This window comes from Saimiri boliviensis, chromosome 1 (genome assembly GCF_048565385.1).
Source record: "Saimiri boliviensis isolate mSaiBol1 chromosome 1, mSaiBol1.pri, whole genome shotgun sequence".
Classification (NCBI taxonomy): domain Eukaryota; kingdom Metazoa; phylum Chordata; class Mammalia; order Primates; family Cebidae; genus Saimiri; species Saimiri boliviensis.
Genome location: NC_133449.1, coordinates 95,050,100 through 95,068,475, shown reverse-complemented (window position 1 = coordinate 95,068,475; position 18,376 = coordinate 95,050,100). Strand labels below are relative to the sequence as shown.

Sequence of the window (18,376 nt, the reverse complement as noted above, 5' to 3'; positions counted from 1 at the left end):
GAGCGATGGCGAATGCCTGCCCACCCAGGCCTTTTTCGTCTTTTAGAAGACCCTGAGGACTTGGACTGAACCAAGCAGCACAGAATCCAAATCGGTGCTGACTGCTAGACATGTGAAAGGTAACATTCTCATCTGGGTAAATCTACCTCCAGAAGCGGCTCCAGAAGTTGCCTTTTTGCAGGGAAGGGTTGGTGGGCAGTAGGCAGACTTGGCTGAGAATGCTCCCCAAGCTGGCATGGCGGATTGGTACCAAACTGTTGGAATCACCTACTGACCTCAATTCAGCATGAAACTGTGAATGTTGATATGCCCTGATGTGGGGTGGCATTTTCGTCTCTCACTTACACTGACAGCATTTGCAAACAGACTGAGTCTTGAGGGCTCTTTGGGTACCTTTAAGACTACATGCTTCTCTACAGGCATCTATATCCCAGTATAAAAGAGCATTTTCATCAACACGAAGTATAGTACAACTAAAAAGATGTGTTTGTCAAAAATAAATAAAATAAAATGAAATCCATCTCCGGCAATATCCATAAAGCCAAAGTCCTTTGTGTTTGAACAGACCATACCTGAAGTTCTGGTGCATTCTGTGAGCTGCCTTGTAAGGTGAGGAGAAGATAAGCTGCAGCCTGTCCAGAGGAGGGCCTGCTGTGGCCACCAGTCACAAAAAGAAAACATCTCCATAAAGCCAAGTGGAAAAAAGTAGGGTGTTGTGCCTGGTTTAAAAAAGAAAAGATAAAAACAATCTTCAAATATTTGGAGAGAGCTTTTATGTATAAGAATGAGCTTTATTTTATATATATGAAGAAGGAACACTATACCTGTAATCCTGGCACTTTGGGAGGTTAAGGTGGGTGGGTCACTTCAGGTTAGGAGTTTGTGACCAGCCTTGTCAACATGATGAAACCCCGTCTCTACTAAAAATAGAAAAATTAGCCTGGCATGGTGGTGTGTGCTGGCAATCCTAGCTACTAGGCAAGCTGAGGCAAGAGAATCGCTTGAGCACGGGAAGCAGAGGTTGCAGTGAGCCAAGATCACATCACTGCACTCCAGCCTGGGTGACAAAGCAAGACTCTGCCTTAAAAACAAAAAAAGAAGGAAAACTAGAGCCAATGATAGTGATACAGGAAGACAGGTTTTTGCTCCAGTGGGAGACGCAGCAGCCCTGAGGAGCAGCAGGATCCTTCAAGACTGTAGGATGGGAGCCTGTTAAAGACGCCACCTCCCACTGCTTTGTGAGTTGTGATGCCAACCACGGAGACCATTATCTCAGAACCATCTGCCAGCTACCTCTCTAGTGCCAACTCAGCCACACTGCCCAGGACCTTTGTCCAGTTCTTCACCAGAGCTGCCTGACAATAGACTTTATAGTGCATGACCCAGTAAAGCCTCTCCTTGGGTACCTTTCCTGGCTTCTCTCCTTCCACCCTGAGGCTTCTCTGTTGCCCCTGAAGCATGAGACATTCCAGCAAAGCTCAGTGCACAGCCATGCTCAACCCAGAAGTAAGAGGAGGAAATAAAGGAGGATTAATAACCCACGGTGAAAACCACTTACCAATCAATCAGAGGCTGAAACTGGCAAACAGATTCTTTTCCCTTCCTCCCTTACCCTCCACCCAATTGGTTTGTCCTGAGATTTAGTCCCTTATGCTCTGGGAGGATGGTCCCTGTATTAGTTTCCTGTAGCTGCTGTAACGAATTACCACTAACTGGGTGGTTTGAAATGATAGAAATGTATTATCTTATAGTTCTGAAGGACAGAAGTGTAAAATCAGTATCACTGGGCTCAGCAAGGCATTGGCGGGGGGTGTGCTCCCTCCAGAGGCTCTTGGGGAGAATTCCTTCCTTGCCTACTCTGGCCTCTGGTGACTGTGGCTTGGCTTATGACCACATCCCTCTGTCTCCTTGATCACACTGCCCTCTCCTCTTCCGTGTATCAAACCGGCCTTTGCCTCCTTCTTGCAAGGACATTTGTGTTGGGCTGTAGCATTCACCCAGAAAACCCACGGTAATCTTTCATCTCAAGAGCCTTAATGACATCTGCAAAGTCTTTGCCGTATAAGGTAACATTCACAGGTTCCAGGGATTAGGATGTGGATATTTCCTTGAGGGCCAGTGTTTAGCTTACCACAATCCCAGGTGATGGAGCAATCAGCTACATGTCATTTGATGACAGCTACGTGTCATCAAATACATCAATAACACACCCTTGTATTTTCCCCTTGCATTTCAGCCACACTGCCCTTTCTTCCAAACTACTACTACTCTGGGATGGAACTCTCCATGAAAGAGGTAGTACATGAGATTTTCCTCAAGCTGTACTTTCTAGAAAACTCAGGGTAATATATGTAAGCCATTAAGAACAGTGCACACAGTAATGATAGTCAAAGTAATACTGGTAATACAGTACAGTTTTCAAAGAGGTTTAACTTTCTTCCACAGCACTGCTAATCACTGAAAAACAGACTTACACACTGAGGGAATGGAGGCCATCTACTGCAGTGGAATTTTACACTTTGCTGAAAGATCTATTTCCCCTCTACAAAACATTGCCAACGTGATGACATTTTTTTTTCAGTAGAATACCTGCTAAGTGAATAGAATTAGAAAAAGAAGTGTATTCCACAGCAAATGGAAGAAAATTCACTCTGTTAGAAGAAAGTTAAATACATTTGTTGACAAATTCCTTACAGACAAAATCTCTTATCTGTGGCAGCACTATGAATACACCTTTTGTGTGATGAAACAAATTATGTTTCTTAAAACAGCAGTGTCCTTGGTCCTAGGAATATCTGAAGAGTATCATACTTCAAGGATGAATCACAGAACTGATACTATCACCTCCAAATTCAGTCAGCAGGCTGTGATTGCCTTGGAAATGAGGAGAGTAAGGCAGAACTTTCTACTTGCTCCTCTCAGATGTCTTTGCAGGTGACAACTGTATAATGGAAGATTCCGGAAGGTTGTTTTTTTTCACTAGGAAATTTCACTGGCACCTTTGCTTTAGAGAATCATGTGACTTTTAGGTTCACCAATAAATCTGAAGAGAGCAAGCGATATGGTTTGGCTATGTCCTCACCCAAGTCTGATCTTCAATTGTTTTTCTCATAATCCCCATGTAGGAGAGACATGTGGTGGGAGGCAACTGAATCATGGGAGCAGGTATCCATGGAGCAGTTATCCTCATGCTATTTTCATGACAGTGAGTGAGTTCTCATGAGATCTCATGGTTTTATAAGGGGCTTTCCCCCTTCGCTCAGCACTTCTCTCTCCTGCACCACGTGAAGAAGAACATGCCTGCTTCACCTTCCATCATGATTGTGAGTTTCCTGAAGTCTCCCCAGCCATGCAGAACTGTGACTCAATCAAACCTCTTTCCTTTATAAATTACCAAGTCTCAAGTATTTCTTCACAGCAGCATGAGAATGAACTCATACAACAAGTATCCAGTGACACTGAATATAAGGAAAATATTGGCAAACTTTCCCTACTAAAAGGGCAAATATCAAAATCAGAAATATTTAAGAACTTTACCTCTTTTACTATGACAAGGCAAATCCAATATTTTGGTGGAACCTGCTTCCTGCAGGCATCATCTCATCTCAAAAATGACAAGACACATTGTTCAATAAATATAATCTGAATGAAGAACTGTATTGAACAGCGTGGTAAAATAAGCCTATATCTGGCACATCCATGTTTAATGTATGCCATTTAGCTGGGTAGTTCATATTTGAAATTTCTTTGATACAGATTCACTTGGACTTCATGTACAAAATCTTAGCTTTCACATCTCCCAAGCCCAGATCATTTTCATCTTTTAGATGCTAGTACAATCTGCTATCAACATTTCAGTATCTCTCTTCCTCTTCCCTTCCACAGTATGTGCACTCAAGAGACATGCACATGCCCACAATATAAAACAAGGTGTCAGGAAACATTTTACAGGACAGCAGGATTGCTCTCCCTCTCCAAGTTCATCTGCTCTCTCTTTCTCCATAGCACAAATAAAAGCCAACTCTTTGGACAGCACAGGAAAAATCATAAGAATAATCTATGGACTTCTGGAGGATTCCAGCCACAGGAGTCTAAGAATAAAAAAAGAGTTACAACTCGCTGGGTGCGGTGGCTCAAGCCTGTAATCCCAGCACTTTGGGAGGCCGAGGCGGCTGGATCACGAGGTCAAGAGATCGAGACCATCCTGGTCAACATGGTGAAACCCCATCTCTACTAAAAATTTTAAAAAAATTAGCTGGGCATGGTGGCGCATGCCTGTAATCCCAGCTACTCAGGAGGCCGAGGCAGGAGAATTGCCTGAACCCAGAAGGCGGAGGTTGCGGTGAGCCGAGAGCGCGCCATTGCACTCCAGCCTGGGTAACAAGAGCGAAACTCCATCTCAAAAAAAAAAAAAAAAAAAAAAAAGTAAAGAGAGTTACAACTCATCTTTGTACAGTCATCACTTTCCCTGGAAAATTTCAGCTCTTTTTCTAGCTCATACAAGGCTCTTAAATGATGTTAAATAGCAGATGAATGAATGAACCAATGAACTAAAGGACTGAACATTTCTGAAACTATATGGAAAGACACATGATATAAAGAAGCATTATGGTATAATAGAAAGAGTAGTGATTTAAATCCAGGAGATGTAACTTCCAGCTGTTCTACTGGCTTACTATTTGATCTTGGACATGCTACCTAAATCTCATTTCCCAACATGCCAAATAGGGATGATATTTTATTAAAAAGTTTTATAGATAGCATCTATACCACAAACAGTACCTATATGGTTTAGAAAACACTTGGATTCACATTCTCTCATTTGATCCTCTCAACCACCAAATGATGGGAAAGGATGCTCATCTTTTGTTCTCGAGGCAGAATTCCACAAAGTTGACCACAATGCCTTGATATAGTTAATAAAGGTGCATGCCAAGCTAGAAGTTCCAGAGAGCAGGCAGAGAAAAAGATGGCCATAATCTGTGATCTACCCCTGAGACAATAATGGCAGAATCTTATCTCTAACCGTGACTTCTCACCTTAAATCATTCCTGCTGCCTGCCATCCATGTGCCTGCTCTGAATACTCATAAAATTTACTCAAAGCCAAAGGCCCTGAGCATTTCTTCAAATGAGTACTACATAAAAATACCTACACATTTATTTCTCAGTATGGAGTAGGTATTGAGTAAATGAACAATGAACTGCATGGAGAATATCAGGAGTTGGCAAACTTTTCCTGTCAAAAGCCAGAAAGTAAATATCTTAGACTTAGTAGGCCACATGGTCTCTTTCACAGCTTCTCCATGTTATGGCACAAAAGTAGCCATAGATAATACAGAAGCAAATGGGTGTGTCTGTGAGCCAATAAAACTTTATTTACAAAAGCAAGCAACAGGTCAGACCTAGCCTGATTGGGCCTTGTTTTCCAACCCTTAGACTGCATTCACTTTGAGAAAAGTCTTGTCAAAAGCATCATCTTAGCCCTTTCTTTTAGAGGCAGGGTCCTGACAACGTTTGATTAACACACACACCCGGGCACTTTGTCTCTCTTCCTCCGTTGTCCTTTGATAAACACCAACTGGCAGAGGGGACACGGAGCATTTTTCCTTCAATTGCAGTGATTCTGAAAGACAAAGCCGGGGCAGAGATTAAAACCAGACCCAAGGTCTTTATGCCATGCTCGGCGTATCAAGTGCCCCTCTTCAAACTGTACTGAGCTAGCTGTATACCTTCATAAAGAAAATAGAACTATTCTTTCACTTAATAGTCTTTTAGTGTGGGTATGGGGGCCAGGTTTACGAAAGCCCTTATAAAATGCCGGCTGAAAGGAAATAATGCTCCTTGGCACCACAGAATCTTTTTCATGTGAAGCTACATGATCACTTTTCATTTTGTTTCTCAAGCACTCCATGGCACCCATCCATGTATTAGGCTAATAACTGCATGAATCTAGTTAAAAGGAGCCAAGCAATTATTTTAATTAGAAGAGAACAAAAATAATGCTCCTGGCTTCTGTTTTAAGGGGCAAGAAGGAAGTAGTCAGGGTTCAAAAAGATCCCACAAAATATTTTTGTGAAAGGAAAAATAATTAAGGCCAAATTTAGAATGTACTTGCCATAAATGGGCCAAATAAAATGAATGGCATCACTGTGCGGCTAGAACCCATTCATAGATAAGAGCCCCAGAAAGTCCGTTTCTATGTGATACTATTTTGAGGGTATAGCCAATTTTACAAAGTGAAAGTGAATGTCTAGCAGAGACTTAATGATCCTTGTGAATCTCTCACATGATTTCCTAAAGAGTGTCTGTGTAAACTCTTTTATTAATAAGAGATGGGGGAAGGATACTGGTCCATTTGCTTTTAAGGCAGGATTTTTTTTTTTTCATTTAAATTCTTAAATTGCTCAAATTTGTTTCTCTGGAAAAATTTATCTTCACAGCAAATCCTTGTGGCTAATCCATTCTGTAAAAAGCAGATTCCACAATAAGAGGATTTTCATCAGCTAGACTGAACACAGTTATACAGGAAGAGATTGTATCTACAGCTCTTCCTGAGCTTTTGTCTTCCTGCCTCCCTTCTGGTCATGGCATTTTGACCATTTTATTCCATCTCAGCCTTCCAAAAAGAAATGAAATGAAACTCAAAATAGTCAACTAGTCACCATTCTTCCTTCTGTTTGGATCTATCATTGTTTATTAAGCACCTGTTATTTACCAGCAAACAGGAAGTTATGGGTATGCATAGGCAACTAAGACCCAAACCCTGCCTGCAAACAGCTCACAGTCCAGTCCAGCAGACAGAGACATGGGCAGAAAGGAGAGCCAAGCAGCCCAGCTGGGTAGAGGGTAAGGTTACCTGGCCTGAGTTGACTGTTAAAGAATGGGTTATCCGGAAGGATATGGATGGTCCATTCCAGGGAGAAAGGTCAGCACAGGCAAAAGTCAAAGACTAGAATGAGACAAGAGAGCAGACAGGAGAGCTGAGCAACAGCCAGGTGCTCACCTCTGAATGTTGGTGCCCTTCTAAAACTCATGCTGGAACCGAATACCTGATGGGATCACACTAAGAGGTAGTGCCTTTCAGAAGTGATTCAGTCATGGTGGCTCCAACCCCATGAGTAAGATTCGTACCCTTATAAAAAGGGCTTCCTTGCCCCTTCCACTATGTAAGAATGCAGCAACAAGGTGCCATCTATGAAGCCCTACCAGACACCGAATCTGCTAACACCTGGACTTGGACTTCTTAGCCTCCAGAACCACCAGTGATATATTTTTATGGTTTTTAAATTACCCAGTCTAAGGTATTTTTGTTAAGCAACCTGAATGGACTAAGACACCAGATCATACAAGAATCTGCACCACGTTGATAAACCTGGACTTCATCTTGCAGAGCAATAGAGAAATCACCTGGTATTCAGCAAAGGACTAATGTGGTTAGCTTTCTGTTCCAGAGTCGGCACCTGCATGGCTGAAAAGAAGATGAAATGGAGAACAGTATCCCATAGATGTCATTGCCCAGGAAAGAGGTGACAAGGCGTCGAACTGGGACAATACTAAGTAGGAAAGGAGAGCTGGGATGAGGAATGAGATGCGTGCTACTAAAGGATATTTTAAAAATAAAAATTTAAAAGTCTGTGGAGCAGTGACTGATGAGGTCAAAAGTCAGAGATAAGAGTTTTCGAAGCTTCTTGGTGGGGATCAGATGTTTTATGTGAACGCTTGTCATATGTCCAAAAAGGTTTCTCAACTGATGAGCCTTGATTATGAGTTCCAGGATTGAGATGCAGTAACAAATTTCAGCCTTGGGCACATGAACATACTGCTGAGTGCCATATGGAAACTCCTAGAAGATAGTCTAATTCCTATTTACTTTCCCACGCAAAACTCACACAAAATCAGCTTCTTGCTAGAAGTCTAAGTTAAAACACACAGAAACATGGAAAGAAAGAAAACTGTAGTGAGTACTTACACAGAATAAACTACATATATGTTTAATTACTATATGAGATTAGACTCACTTATTTTTTTTTTTCAAGACAGAGTCTCGCTCTGTCACCAGGCTAGAGTGCAGTGGCGCAATCTCGGCTCACTGCATCTTGCCTCCTGGGTTCAGGCAATTCTCCTGCTTCAGCCTCCCACGTAGCTGGGACTACAGGCATGTGCCACCATGCCCAGCTAATTTTTGTATCTTAGTAGAGACGGGCTTTCACCATGTTGGCCAAGATGGTCTCGATCTCTTGACCTCGTGATCCACCCGCCTCAGCCTCCCAAAGTGCTGGGATTACAGGCGTGAGCCACTGTGCCCAGCCTCATTTATGTTTTAATTTCCAAAAGACTGTACACTTCTCAACTTGTTTTATGAGCCAGTGGAACCTCGATAACACATCTGACAAAGATACTACAATAAAAGAAAGTTACAGGTAAATTTTATTCATAAACATTTCTATAAAAATTATTTTTAAAAATACGACCAAAGCACATGCATAAGATAAATAATACATCACGACCAAGTTCAATTTAATCCAGAAATGCAAGATTGGTTTAACATTCAAGAACCCATTGAATAACTCACCACACTAACAGAATTAAAAAGTCATATCATTCTATAAAGAAGCAGGTACTTAATTTATGATAAAAGTGTCCCTGCAGAGCATCAAAGAAAAGAAGTGTTTTCCATTAATCATGAAAGGTAAGTAGATATCATAGAGTAAAGAACCAAACTTGATTCCAACCTCACACCATATACAAAAATCAATGCCATGTGGATTGTAGATCTAATTGTGAAAGGTGAAACAACACAACTTACAAAAGATAATATGAAAGAATATTATCATGGCTTTGAAATAAGCAAAGCTATCCTAAATAGGACACATAGAAAGCCTTAACCATAAGGGAAAATAGACTATATTAACATTAACATTAACATTAACATTGGCTGGGCACAGTGGCTTATGCCTGTAATCCCAGCACTTTGGGAGGTTGAGTTAGGAGGATCACTTGGGCCCAGGAGTTCAAGACCAGCCTAGTCAACATGGCAAAACCCTATCTCTACAAAAATGAAAATACAAAAATTAGATAGGCATGGTGGTGCATGACTGTAGTCCCAGCTACTCAGGAGGCTGAGGTGAGAGGATCACTTGAGCCCTGGGGATTTAGGCTGCAGTGAGCCATGCACAAGACACGGCACTCTAGCCTGAGCCACAGTGCGAGATTCTATTTCAAAAAGCAAAACCAAGCACAAAAATTAAAATCTTCTATTCATCCAAAAGCACCATAAAGAGAGTGAAAAGTCAATCTCAGAGTGCTACATGTTTTTAACATGTATAACCAAAACGCTATATCCAGAATACATATCTCCTACCAATCAATGAGAAAAGATGAAAACATCAATAGAGAAAACAGACTTAATATCACCATTTACAAAAGAGAATATCCAAATAGCCAGTATACATGAAAAAGATGCTCAATGTACTAATAATCCACGAAAATGGAATTAAAACCACAATGAGACTCTATACATACCACCAACATGACCAAAATCAAAAAGACTGAGAATGCCAAGTGCTAGCTAGCAAGGGTAGAGCATCACCCACTGCTGGTAAGAGTGGAAAATGACACAATCTCTTTGTAAAACTGTTTGGCATTGGCAGTATTTATTAAAGTTGAGCATAATCATGCCCTACAATTTGGTAACTTCCCCTTCAGTCTATATATAGACTAAACATAATGCGTATACACAAGCACAGAAGATGTGCACGAGAAAGCTTCCAGGAGAACTCTCTGAAAATAGCCTAAAACTCAAAACAACTCAAATGCTCACCAAGAACAAAATGGATAAACTGCTGGGCACAGTGGTGCATGCCACTTTGGGAGGCCAAAGCAGGCAGATCACCTGAGTCCAGGAGTTTGAGACTAGCCTGGGCAACATGACAAAATCCTGTCTCTACAAAAACAAAAATTAAAAACAAACAAACAAAAAAAAAAATAGCCAGGCATGGGGGCATGAGCCTGTAGTCCCAGCTAACCTGGGTCTGAGGTGGGTGGATCACTTGAGCCGAGGGGGTTAAAGCTGCAGTGAGCCAAGATCATGCCACTGCACTCCACCCTGGGTGACAGAGAGACCCTGCCTCGAAATAAATAAATAAATAAATAATTGTGCTATATTACTGATACAAGGGAAGAAAATAAAACAAAGAAAATACACTATTAGCATACCCGACAACACAGATACCGGTCACAAAAATAATGTTGAGAGAATGAAGACAGATAAAAGAACATCTATCCATGTTTAATGTTCTTATCGCAATAAAGAGGAAATTTTAAAAAGAATACCTACCATGTGATTCAATTTACATGAAGTTCAAAAGAAGCAAAACCAAGGTATGATGTCAGGAGTCAGGCCAGTGGTTATCTTTGAGGGGAAAGAGGCCTTCAGGAGTGTTGGTCACATTCTCCTTCTTGTCCTGGGAGGCAGTCAGAGCATATGGTCACTCCAGATTAATTTATATCACACACTCCTGATATCTGCAGTCTTCCATATGTGGAACCCCAATAAAGCTTCCATTTAAAAGTTTCAAATGTTGATTTCCATTTTCCTTGAAGTAAAGGGAATAAGAAAATATTATAGAATCTCTTCATAAAAATCAATCAATTTTTAATTTGCTAACCAAGCCGCACTTACCTGTGTTCAGTTTGCTCCCCTGATGTCAGCTACAGAACAGGAAACGGAAAAACCACGCATATGATTTTCATGAAGCTGGAGGAAGAAGAAGAAGACAATGCCTTCCCCGTGAGGGAGAATGAATGAAACTGGGACTCTCTGCAATTTAGCTAAGCGTTGAGTAATGCATAGAGAGGAGAAAGAGAGAGAGAGAGAGAGAGAGAGAGAGAGAGAGAGAGAGAGAGAGAGACAGAGAGAGAGAGACAGAGACAGAGAGATGGAGCTGAAGGTCCAATGTATAAAATAATGACAATAATGACGAGCCTGCTGGAGGCTCATATATTTCTAGCCTTATATAAAATGGGATCAAAAGGTAACAAATTTAGTCTGGCTATAAGAAATGCTTTTTTTTAAATGAAATGTTTAATTAACCTGTAGCCAACAGTTTAGTAAAATCCAACTCCTCCCATACTCCCCTCACCAAAAAAATTAGTTATTTATAGCAGCCAAACCAGCAACATTGACAAGTATTGTATTACAAAGACTCCCCTGCTTCCAGGCAAAAACTGATCACCAGCTGGGGTCAGGAAGAAAATTTTCCCTTTGGTGTAGTATTTCATGGCTCTGTTATCTAATACTGAACAATTCTCCTGGGCTGAGTAGCATTTGCACCTCCATTCACTGGACGTGGCTCTGGGATCTAGGATGTGATATGGAAACAGGTTATTGTTTTAATCCCTGGATGGCAACACCTGCAGGCAACACCTTGTGTCTCCAAAAGGTAAACACAGTGAATATAATCCAAATTGTTCCTAACACTACTGTTTTTATATCAACAATCTACAAATATATGGAATAACTCAATATATGTGAGAAATAAACAGAAGGCATGCCTACATTGAGGTAATTCAAAAGATGGCTCTGTAATTTACCAGCCTGAAGTTCAATTGTTGCATTTTTAGGTATGAAACATTATAAAAAAGAGATATTATTCATCAAAGTGATTGTCCTGTGCACTTGTATACCTTATATAATTTATTTTTTTCGGGGCTTTTTACTTCAAAGAAATCACTAGCTAATGACATTTCAGACTTCAGAAATTTTTTCTGATAGCACATTGGAATTCCCTCAGGGACAGAATTGTGAATAAGTGGATTTTTTTAAAGATCATTAACAGATATTACAAACCAATTCAAACTGAGCATTTTCTTTGCAAATTACCTTTAACTTTTAAAGCCATTGGAAAAAAAAAAAGACAGTGAGTGATTTAATTTACTTAACCTGTCTACAAATTGCAGCTTTGCGCTCCATCGGCGATTGCATTTTCAACCAAAAAAAAAAAAAAAAGGTCTCTAACTATCTCTAATAGAGATATTTTTCTAAATTATCACACCCGATAAGTGGTATTTCAAAAGAAAGTAATGTTTATTTTTTTTTTCATTTAGCAAGTTGCCCTGGAATTGAAAATGTTTATTCTATTGACATGTTTAAAGTAAAAACACAGCCCTATATTGTCTGTATCTGTTGCTTAATTAAAACTCTCCAGCAATTAGCAGGTTTATCATCTCCAAAGCAAATGGATGGTGGAGCTTTGGTGGTAGATTGTGGGGTTTTTTTTGAGGGGAGGGGAATGTTCTTTTATTTAATGATCAAACCATAGTTTCTGGGCTAAAGAGCTAACATTTGGGGTGAGAAGCACCTTTATTCCTCACATATATCAGGCCTGATTCTTACTGTCATCAACACCCTGTTGTGTGTGTTTTCCATTCAAAGAGCTCCCATGGACTTCAAAGGGAGTCGCCTGCAAGGATGGGATATGTGGAGTCCTGACAAGCCCCAGATCAGGCTCAGAGCTGGAAGAAACCATGCCAAGAGTACCTCACACTGGCGCCCCCCCAAACCATGTCACAAAATTAAAGGGTCTCCCCTGCCTATGCCATCCCACAGCACTCGTGGGAAACGTCCTCAGGCTTGCCAAGCACTGCTCTGACTTTGCAGGCTACTAACATGTATATTTGATGAGTGGAGTTCCGTTTATAAGAAAGTATGTTAATAGAGTATTCTTTCGGAATGGTGGCCAGCGCAGACTTTAAAAGGCTATTGTTTGAGGTGCCAGAGGTTTCCTTTTTCCCCTTTTAAAGTGCAAAGTCAACTTACTATACACCAAAAGAACTGCACATCCCTTTGGATGTCCCATCAACAGCAAATGGGTAGGAGTCTATTCTGAAGGATGTTCTATTTTTGGAATGATTAATTAAATTATTAAGAGTTAAGGGGAAGAGGAACTATTATTTCTTGAGTGTTTCTTATGTGCCAGGTATTGAATTCTTCTCTTTTAATCCTCACCAATATTTTATGAGGTATATGGTATTATCCCCCATCTAAAAGGTGATAAGAATGGGCTTTAGTGAGATCACAAAAATTGTCCACTCCAAAGTCCCATGACAGCAAGTGAGAAGCAGGTGGAACCCAGCCCTCCAACATCTCCAAATCCCATGTTTGTCTCTTTACCTCACACTAACTCCTCGTTCTCTGCTGATTTCAAACGCCAAGTTCACGTCTTACGGCAGCTGCCCTTTTTCTAAATGGCTAGAACTCACAGACTGTGGGTTCTTTCAGTTCGAGCTCAGACAAAAGAAACTGTATTCCAAATGCTGATGATTAAGTCGCAAAGGCATAGTGTTGCTCCAAAGAATTACCAGTGGAATCCTGTTAGGAAACATAGAATGGAAGGTGGTTGAAAGTCTACATTAGCTAGTCTGAATGTCACACACGTGTCCCCAAATGCTGACACATCTAAATGAATGTCACATGATAAGGGGTGAGCCTAGTGATCACAGTAGACTCCCTTGGAAACAAGTTCAAGGAGGAAGCTGGGCCAGGGCTTCAGGATGGCAGAGGACCAAGATGCTCATTGGTAGACAGGTACCACATCCAGAATCATTACAGACACAAATATTTCAGCGTAGGGACAGGGAGAGAAAGCCGAAACTTCTATTAATCTTCTTGGGCCCTGCCCAAACCTCAGGACTTCAGAATCCTAAGTTTAGGATGTGGACACCCATTGGGCACAGAGTGGGACTGGGGAGGTGGAGTCTCCCATCCACCTGCTGAACAGACATCAACTACGTGCTCAACAGTGTGGAAGTGGTAAGGGGTACAGAAGGTCTGTCAGGGCCGCCCCTAAGCTGCTTCCTGCTGCCCCAGACTCCTCCAGAAAAGGCCTCTGAAGCCACTGGTCGGAGCCCAAATGATTCTGAACGTGGCTACCATTTGCCTTGGGCTCACAGAAAGCTCACCAGAACACAGGCACTTGTTCCAGAGATCTTGCCAAGCCTTTTCCCTTCTCCCAGGCTGTATATCCTTATTTTCAAAGTGGAGTCAATACGAATACCTGCTCAGCCTAGCATGCCGGGTGATGACAAAGGGGACAGATTGGTTCGAGAAAGCACTTTGGGAGGTCCAGGCAGCTGGAGGGCATCTCAAGCTGCTTCCCTCTAGCTGCAGGCACGTGGCTAAACACCTGACCCTATTCTTCCTACTGTAGCTTGGTCTTGCAGCGAAAACAAATCTAAACGGAAGTGACTTTTTGTGTAATAGAAGTCGAAACCAAGGTTTAAAAATAAAATAAAATGGAATGTTTCTGAGAATGCAGCATCCATACACTGTATTTGTTTTTCGCTCATTCAGCACATTTGTATTAGGCGCTAAGTGGAGGCAGAGGCACTCCATCATTGTGTTGGACTTCTGAGCACACGACTTAGCCTTTGCACTTGGGAGAAAGTCAAACTCCTGAACAGGAAGCCATCCTCTCACAACCCACCCTGACGTAGCAGCCCAGCTCATGGCTCTGCAGATGCACAGGACACGCGTCAGGCCCACCTCCCGGGCCTCCTTCATCCCACTATTCACCTGTCAACCCCTCCGCTTCATCCTTGACTCGCCTGAAATGTTCTCTGCTCAGAAAGACCTGCCAGAGAGTGCCTCTAGTCCAAAGCAGTCCCAGCCCTGATCTTCACCCTCATGCCTAGTGGGTTTCCTGCGGAGCCATCATTGCCACGTGTGGTGACACTCTGTTGTTCTGGAATCTCTTGTACCGTCTGTCTCCTCAGCTCAACTGTGATCTTCAGGAGAGCAGAGGTCACCTCAGCCTCGTTTCTGCATGTCAAGCCCTGGCACAGTACCTGGCCAATGAAGGACACGGGAAACAGAATTTTGCCTCAAAGCAGCTCACCTACTATAAAGCAACATAAAACTCCACCCGGTCAGGGCTTTTGTTTCACCTTCTGCAATGGCAGCCCTTGAGCTGAAGAAGAAAGGTTTTGCCCTCCTCCACCAAGCTCACATTCTTTTTTTGTTTGTTTTTGTTTTTGAGACAGAGTTTCATTCTGTCACCCGGGTTGAAGTGCAGTGGTGCAATCTTGGCTCATTTCAATCTCTGCCTCCCGGATTCAAGGGATTCTCCTGCCTCAGCCTCCCAAGGATCTGGGATTACAGGCGCACACTGCCACGCCCAGCTAATCTTTGTATGTTTAGTAGAGGTAGGGTTTCACCATGTTGGCCAGGCTGGTCCCAAACTCTTGACCTCAGGTGATCTGCCTGCCTCAGCCTCCCAAAGTGCCAGGATTATAGATGTGAGCCACTGCACCTGGTTCCAAGCTCAAATTCTTTCCTCTGCAATTAATCCGTGTCTCCCCCCTGCAATGTAGCCACCCTCGCCTGATCCGGCAGGAAGACCTGTGTTTGCTCCCAGCCCACAGAAATGTCCCACCTGTTGGTCAGGGTCTTCCTGCCAAGGAGATACAGCTTCCTCTTGTCACCTAAGTATCCCCTTATCTAAGTGTAAGATAGTAATAAGCCTGAGAAACCCAGGTGTGACTGAGAAACCCAGGTGTGACTGTCAGATGGTCCCTGGGACTCCCCTGCCAGAGTGAGCCTGGGCTCCAATGACAGCCCAGAACTTTAGCTCCCATTACCTCGGGAATTCCCCACCCTGTGTGCTGCAGAGTGGATGATGGTAAGCAACACTCACAGCATAGTTTATATTCCTTTAATTTTTCTGTTTTCAACTAGAGAAGTAATATGCACTTACTGTAACAGGTAAGACAATACTTTTAAAAGGTGAATAAAAGCAAATATAATTATTTCTCCCTATCCCACTGAATTACCACTATCTCAAGAATACCAAGGGCATGCATGCATATGCCTATATCCATATATAATATATAAAGAATAAACAGAGTGTGGTGTCTCACACCTATAATCCCAGCACTTTGGGAGGCCAAGGCAGGTGGATCACCTGAGGTCAGGAGTTCGAGACCAGCCTAGCCAACATGGTGAAACCTTGTCTCTACTAAAAATACAAAAATTAGCCAGGCATGGTGGCACACACCTACAATCCCAGCTACTTGGAAGGCTGAGGCAGGAAAATCGCTTGAACCTGGGAGGCAGAGGTTGCAGTGAGCTCAGATCATGCCCCTGCACTCCAGCCTGGGCAACAGAGCAAGACTCCACCTCAAATAATAATAATAAAATAAAGTACATATATAATATTTATATAGCATAAATATTATATATACTACACATATCTTATGTATTATTTTACATAAATGGGATCATATGCTTGCTGGGGAAATTTTAGTGCTATATTTTGTCTTTATTGAATTACCTATTTTGCATGCCTTTTGCATGTCCTCCAGGGACTCACTGGAAAGCACAGGCATCCTGTGGCCATGGGACCACACCTGACTTCAGTGGCACTGTTTCCCTGTCTGTTTTTGAACACACCTGCTGCCCTGGTTACACTGGTTACACTGGCCTACTGGTGAGTCTTCAGAGAAATGGCACTGCCATTTTTTTCTCTTCTCCATTGGTGGTTTTGGGACATCTGAGATGTCTCTTGCTTCCACTCAGTCTCTTTTATTTCCTGCAGTTCCTCTGGCCTGTCTTGTTCCCTGCTCTTTCTCACTGGCTCTCATTTCCAGCTGCCAGTCCCTGTATTGCTTCTGACTTTATCTATTTCCAGAGACCTTCCCAAAGTCACAAATCTCTCAGCCAAAGGTCTCTTTCCCATTCTGTACAGGTGCCTCTCCCTATCCATCCTCCAACAAATCTTACCCAAGCCTTCATCCAGTACTCAGCTCATTTGTCAGTAGAGACCATTCCTCCTGACCCTTCCCCTACCAGGTCACGCATTTGATCAATACATTTGTGTACTGCTTTGTAGATTTCAAACATATTCAAATAGATTCCTTCAACAAACTCTTAGAACAGCCCTATGAAACAGAAAGAGGTAAGTATACTGCCTCCCCAAATATATAGGTCTTAAAGGACATTTATTGACAATTTGCAAAGAAGACATTTAAATGACCAGACTTTTTAAAAACTCAGTTTCACTATTAGTAAAAGAAATGCAAAGTATAAGAACACTGGTATACTTTTTGCCTGTGAAATTAGAAACTATTTAATAGAATGATAATACTCACTGTTTGACAAAAGAGGAGAGTGGTGGTATGCTAGATTTTTGCAAGTAGGAATGACAATTGGTGCCACCTCTTCAATACCTTGCCAACACATATTAAATTAGAAAACCATGCCTCCAGGCAATTTCTCTTATAGAAATTTATCCAAAGGAAATAAACAAAGTTGTGTAAAACATTTTAGCTACAAGTATCTTTTAATATGCAACTGATTAAGTTGAAGTACAGTCATGCAATGAAATGCTCTAAAAATTTTTTTAATGATAATGTGGAAGAATATATAATATCATATAAAAATATATATATTCACATATGAATATATATATTAATATATGCATTATATATAATTGTATAATATATATTCATATATATTATATACAGAACTCTTGACAGTATCATTGCATATTTTTAATTCATTATACTATATAATGAATATTTTTATTCATTATATTAAATAATGAATAAAAATGATGAATATTTTTATTCATTATATTAAATATATAATGAATAAAAATATTATGCAATGATACATACTGTCAAGAGTTCCGTATATATTATATATATATGAATATAGGTATCATGAACTCCAAAATGGCAAGGAAGGTTATCTCTAAGGGATAGCATTACAGGTGATTTATATTTTCTAAATTTTGTTCTTCTCTACTTTCTAAGTTATTTTCAATAATCACATACACTTTTGTAAAAAGAAACACAAGAAAATTATAACATTAAAAATTATCCTCATCTAAATGGAACCAGTTCTACATTTGGTTCTTTAAACTGCTCACTCATTCATGCAACACGTATTTATTCAACTCAAAAAGCACTCTGCTAGGTGAAAGGGGCATAGTGATTAAAATTTTTTAAAAAATTAAAAAAAAAAAAGAACCAGCGTCTGCCCTGGAAAAGGGATTCTTGGTAACTGAAAGAAAGCCAGCAGAGCTCATTGGGCATTTGTCTTTCCTAAATCGAAAAAAATGGCCTCAGAGGGTATCAGTGCATCCAGTCATGCTTGGGAGAGATTTGGCATTGGAACTGGACCTGAAAAAGTGGTTTTCTGAGGGAGGGCTGGGAGTGGAAAATGGAGAGAATACGTGAGAATGAGAATCACCCTCACTCTGAGTGCTCCCAGCTACTGCGTCTCCTGGCAGCTGGAGACAAATGGTTGGAGTGGCCTGGCAATGGCAGAAATGGTCCCATGGGTTGCACAACTTCAGAGGTTAATCAGAAGGCCC

General features: G+C 41.3%; 1 protein-coding gene across 1 annotated transcript in view; it reads right to left on the bottom strand.

Moving 5' to 3' along the window:
- LOC101053791 (uncharacterized) overlaps window positions 1-18,376 on the bottom strand; it is a 101,140-nt gene that overhangs the window by 58,602 nt on the left and 24,162 nt on the right. The window contains exons 3-6 of the mRNA XM_074397227.1: window positions 13,174-13,371; window positions 10,684-10,758; window positions 10,339-10,597; window positions 573-719 (exon numbers count right to left, since the gene is read on the bottom strand). Of these exons, the coding sequence (XP_074253328.1) occupies window positions 13,324-13,371 (48 nt within the window). The 3' untranslated portion in view covers window positions 573-719; window positions 10,339-10,597; window positions 10,684-10,758; window positions 13,174-13,323. The remainder of the gene's footprint in view (window positions 1-572; window positions 720-10,338; window positions 10,598-10,683; window positions 10,759-13,173; window positions 13,372-18,376) is intronic.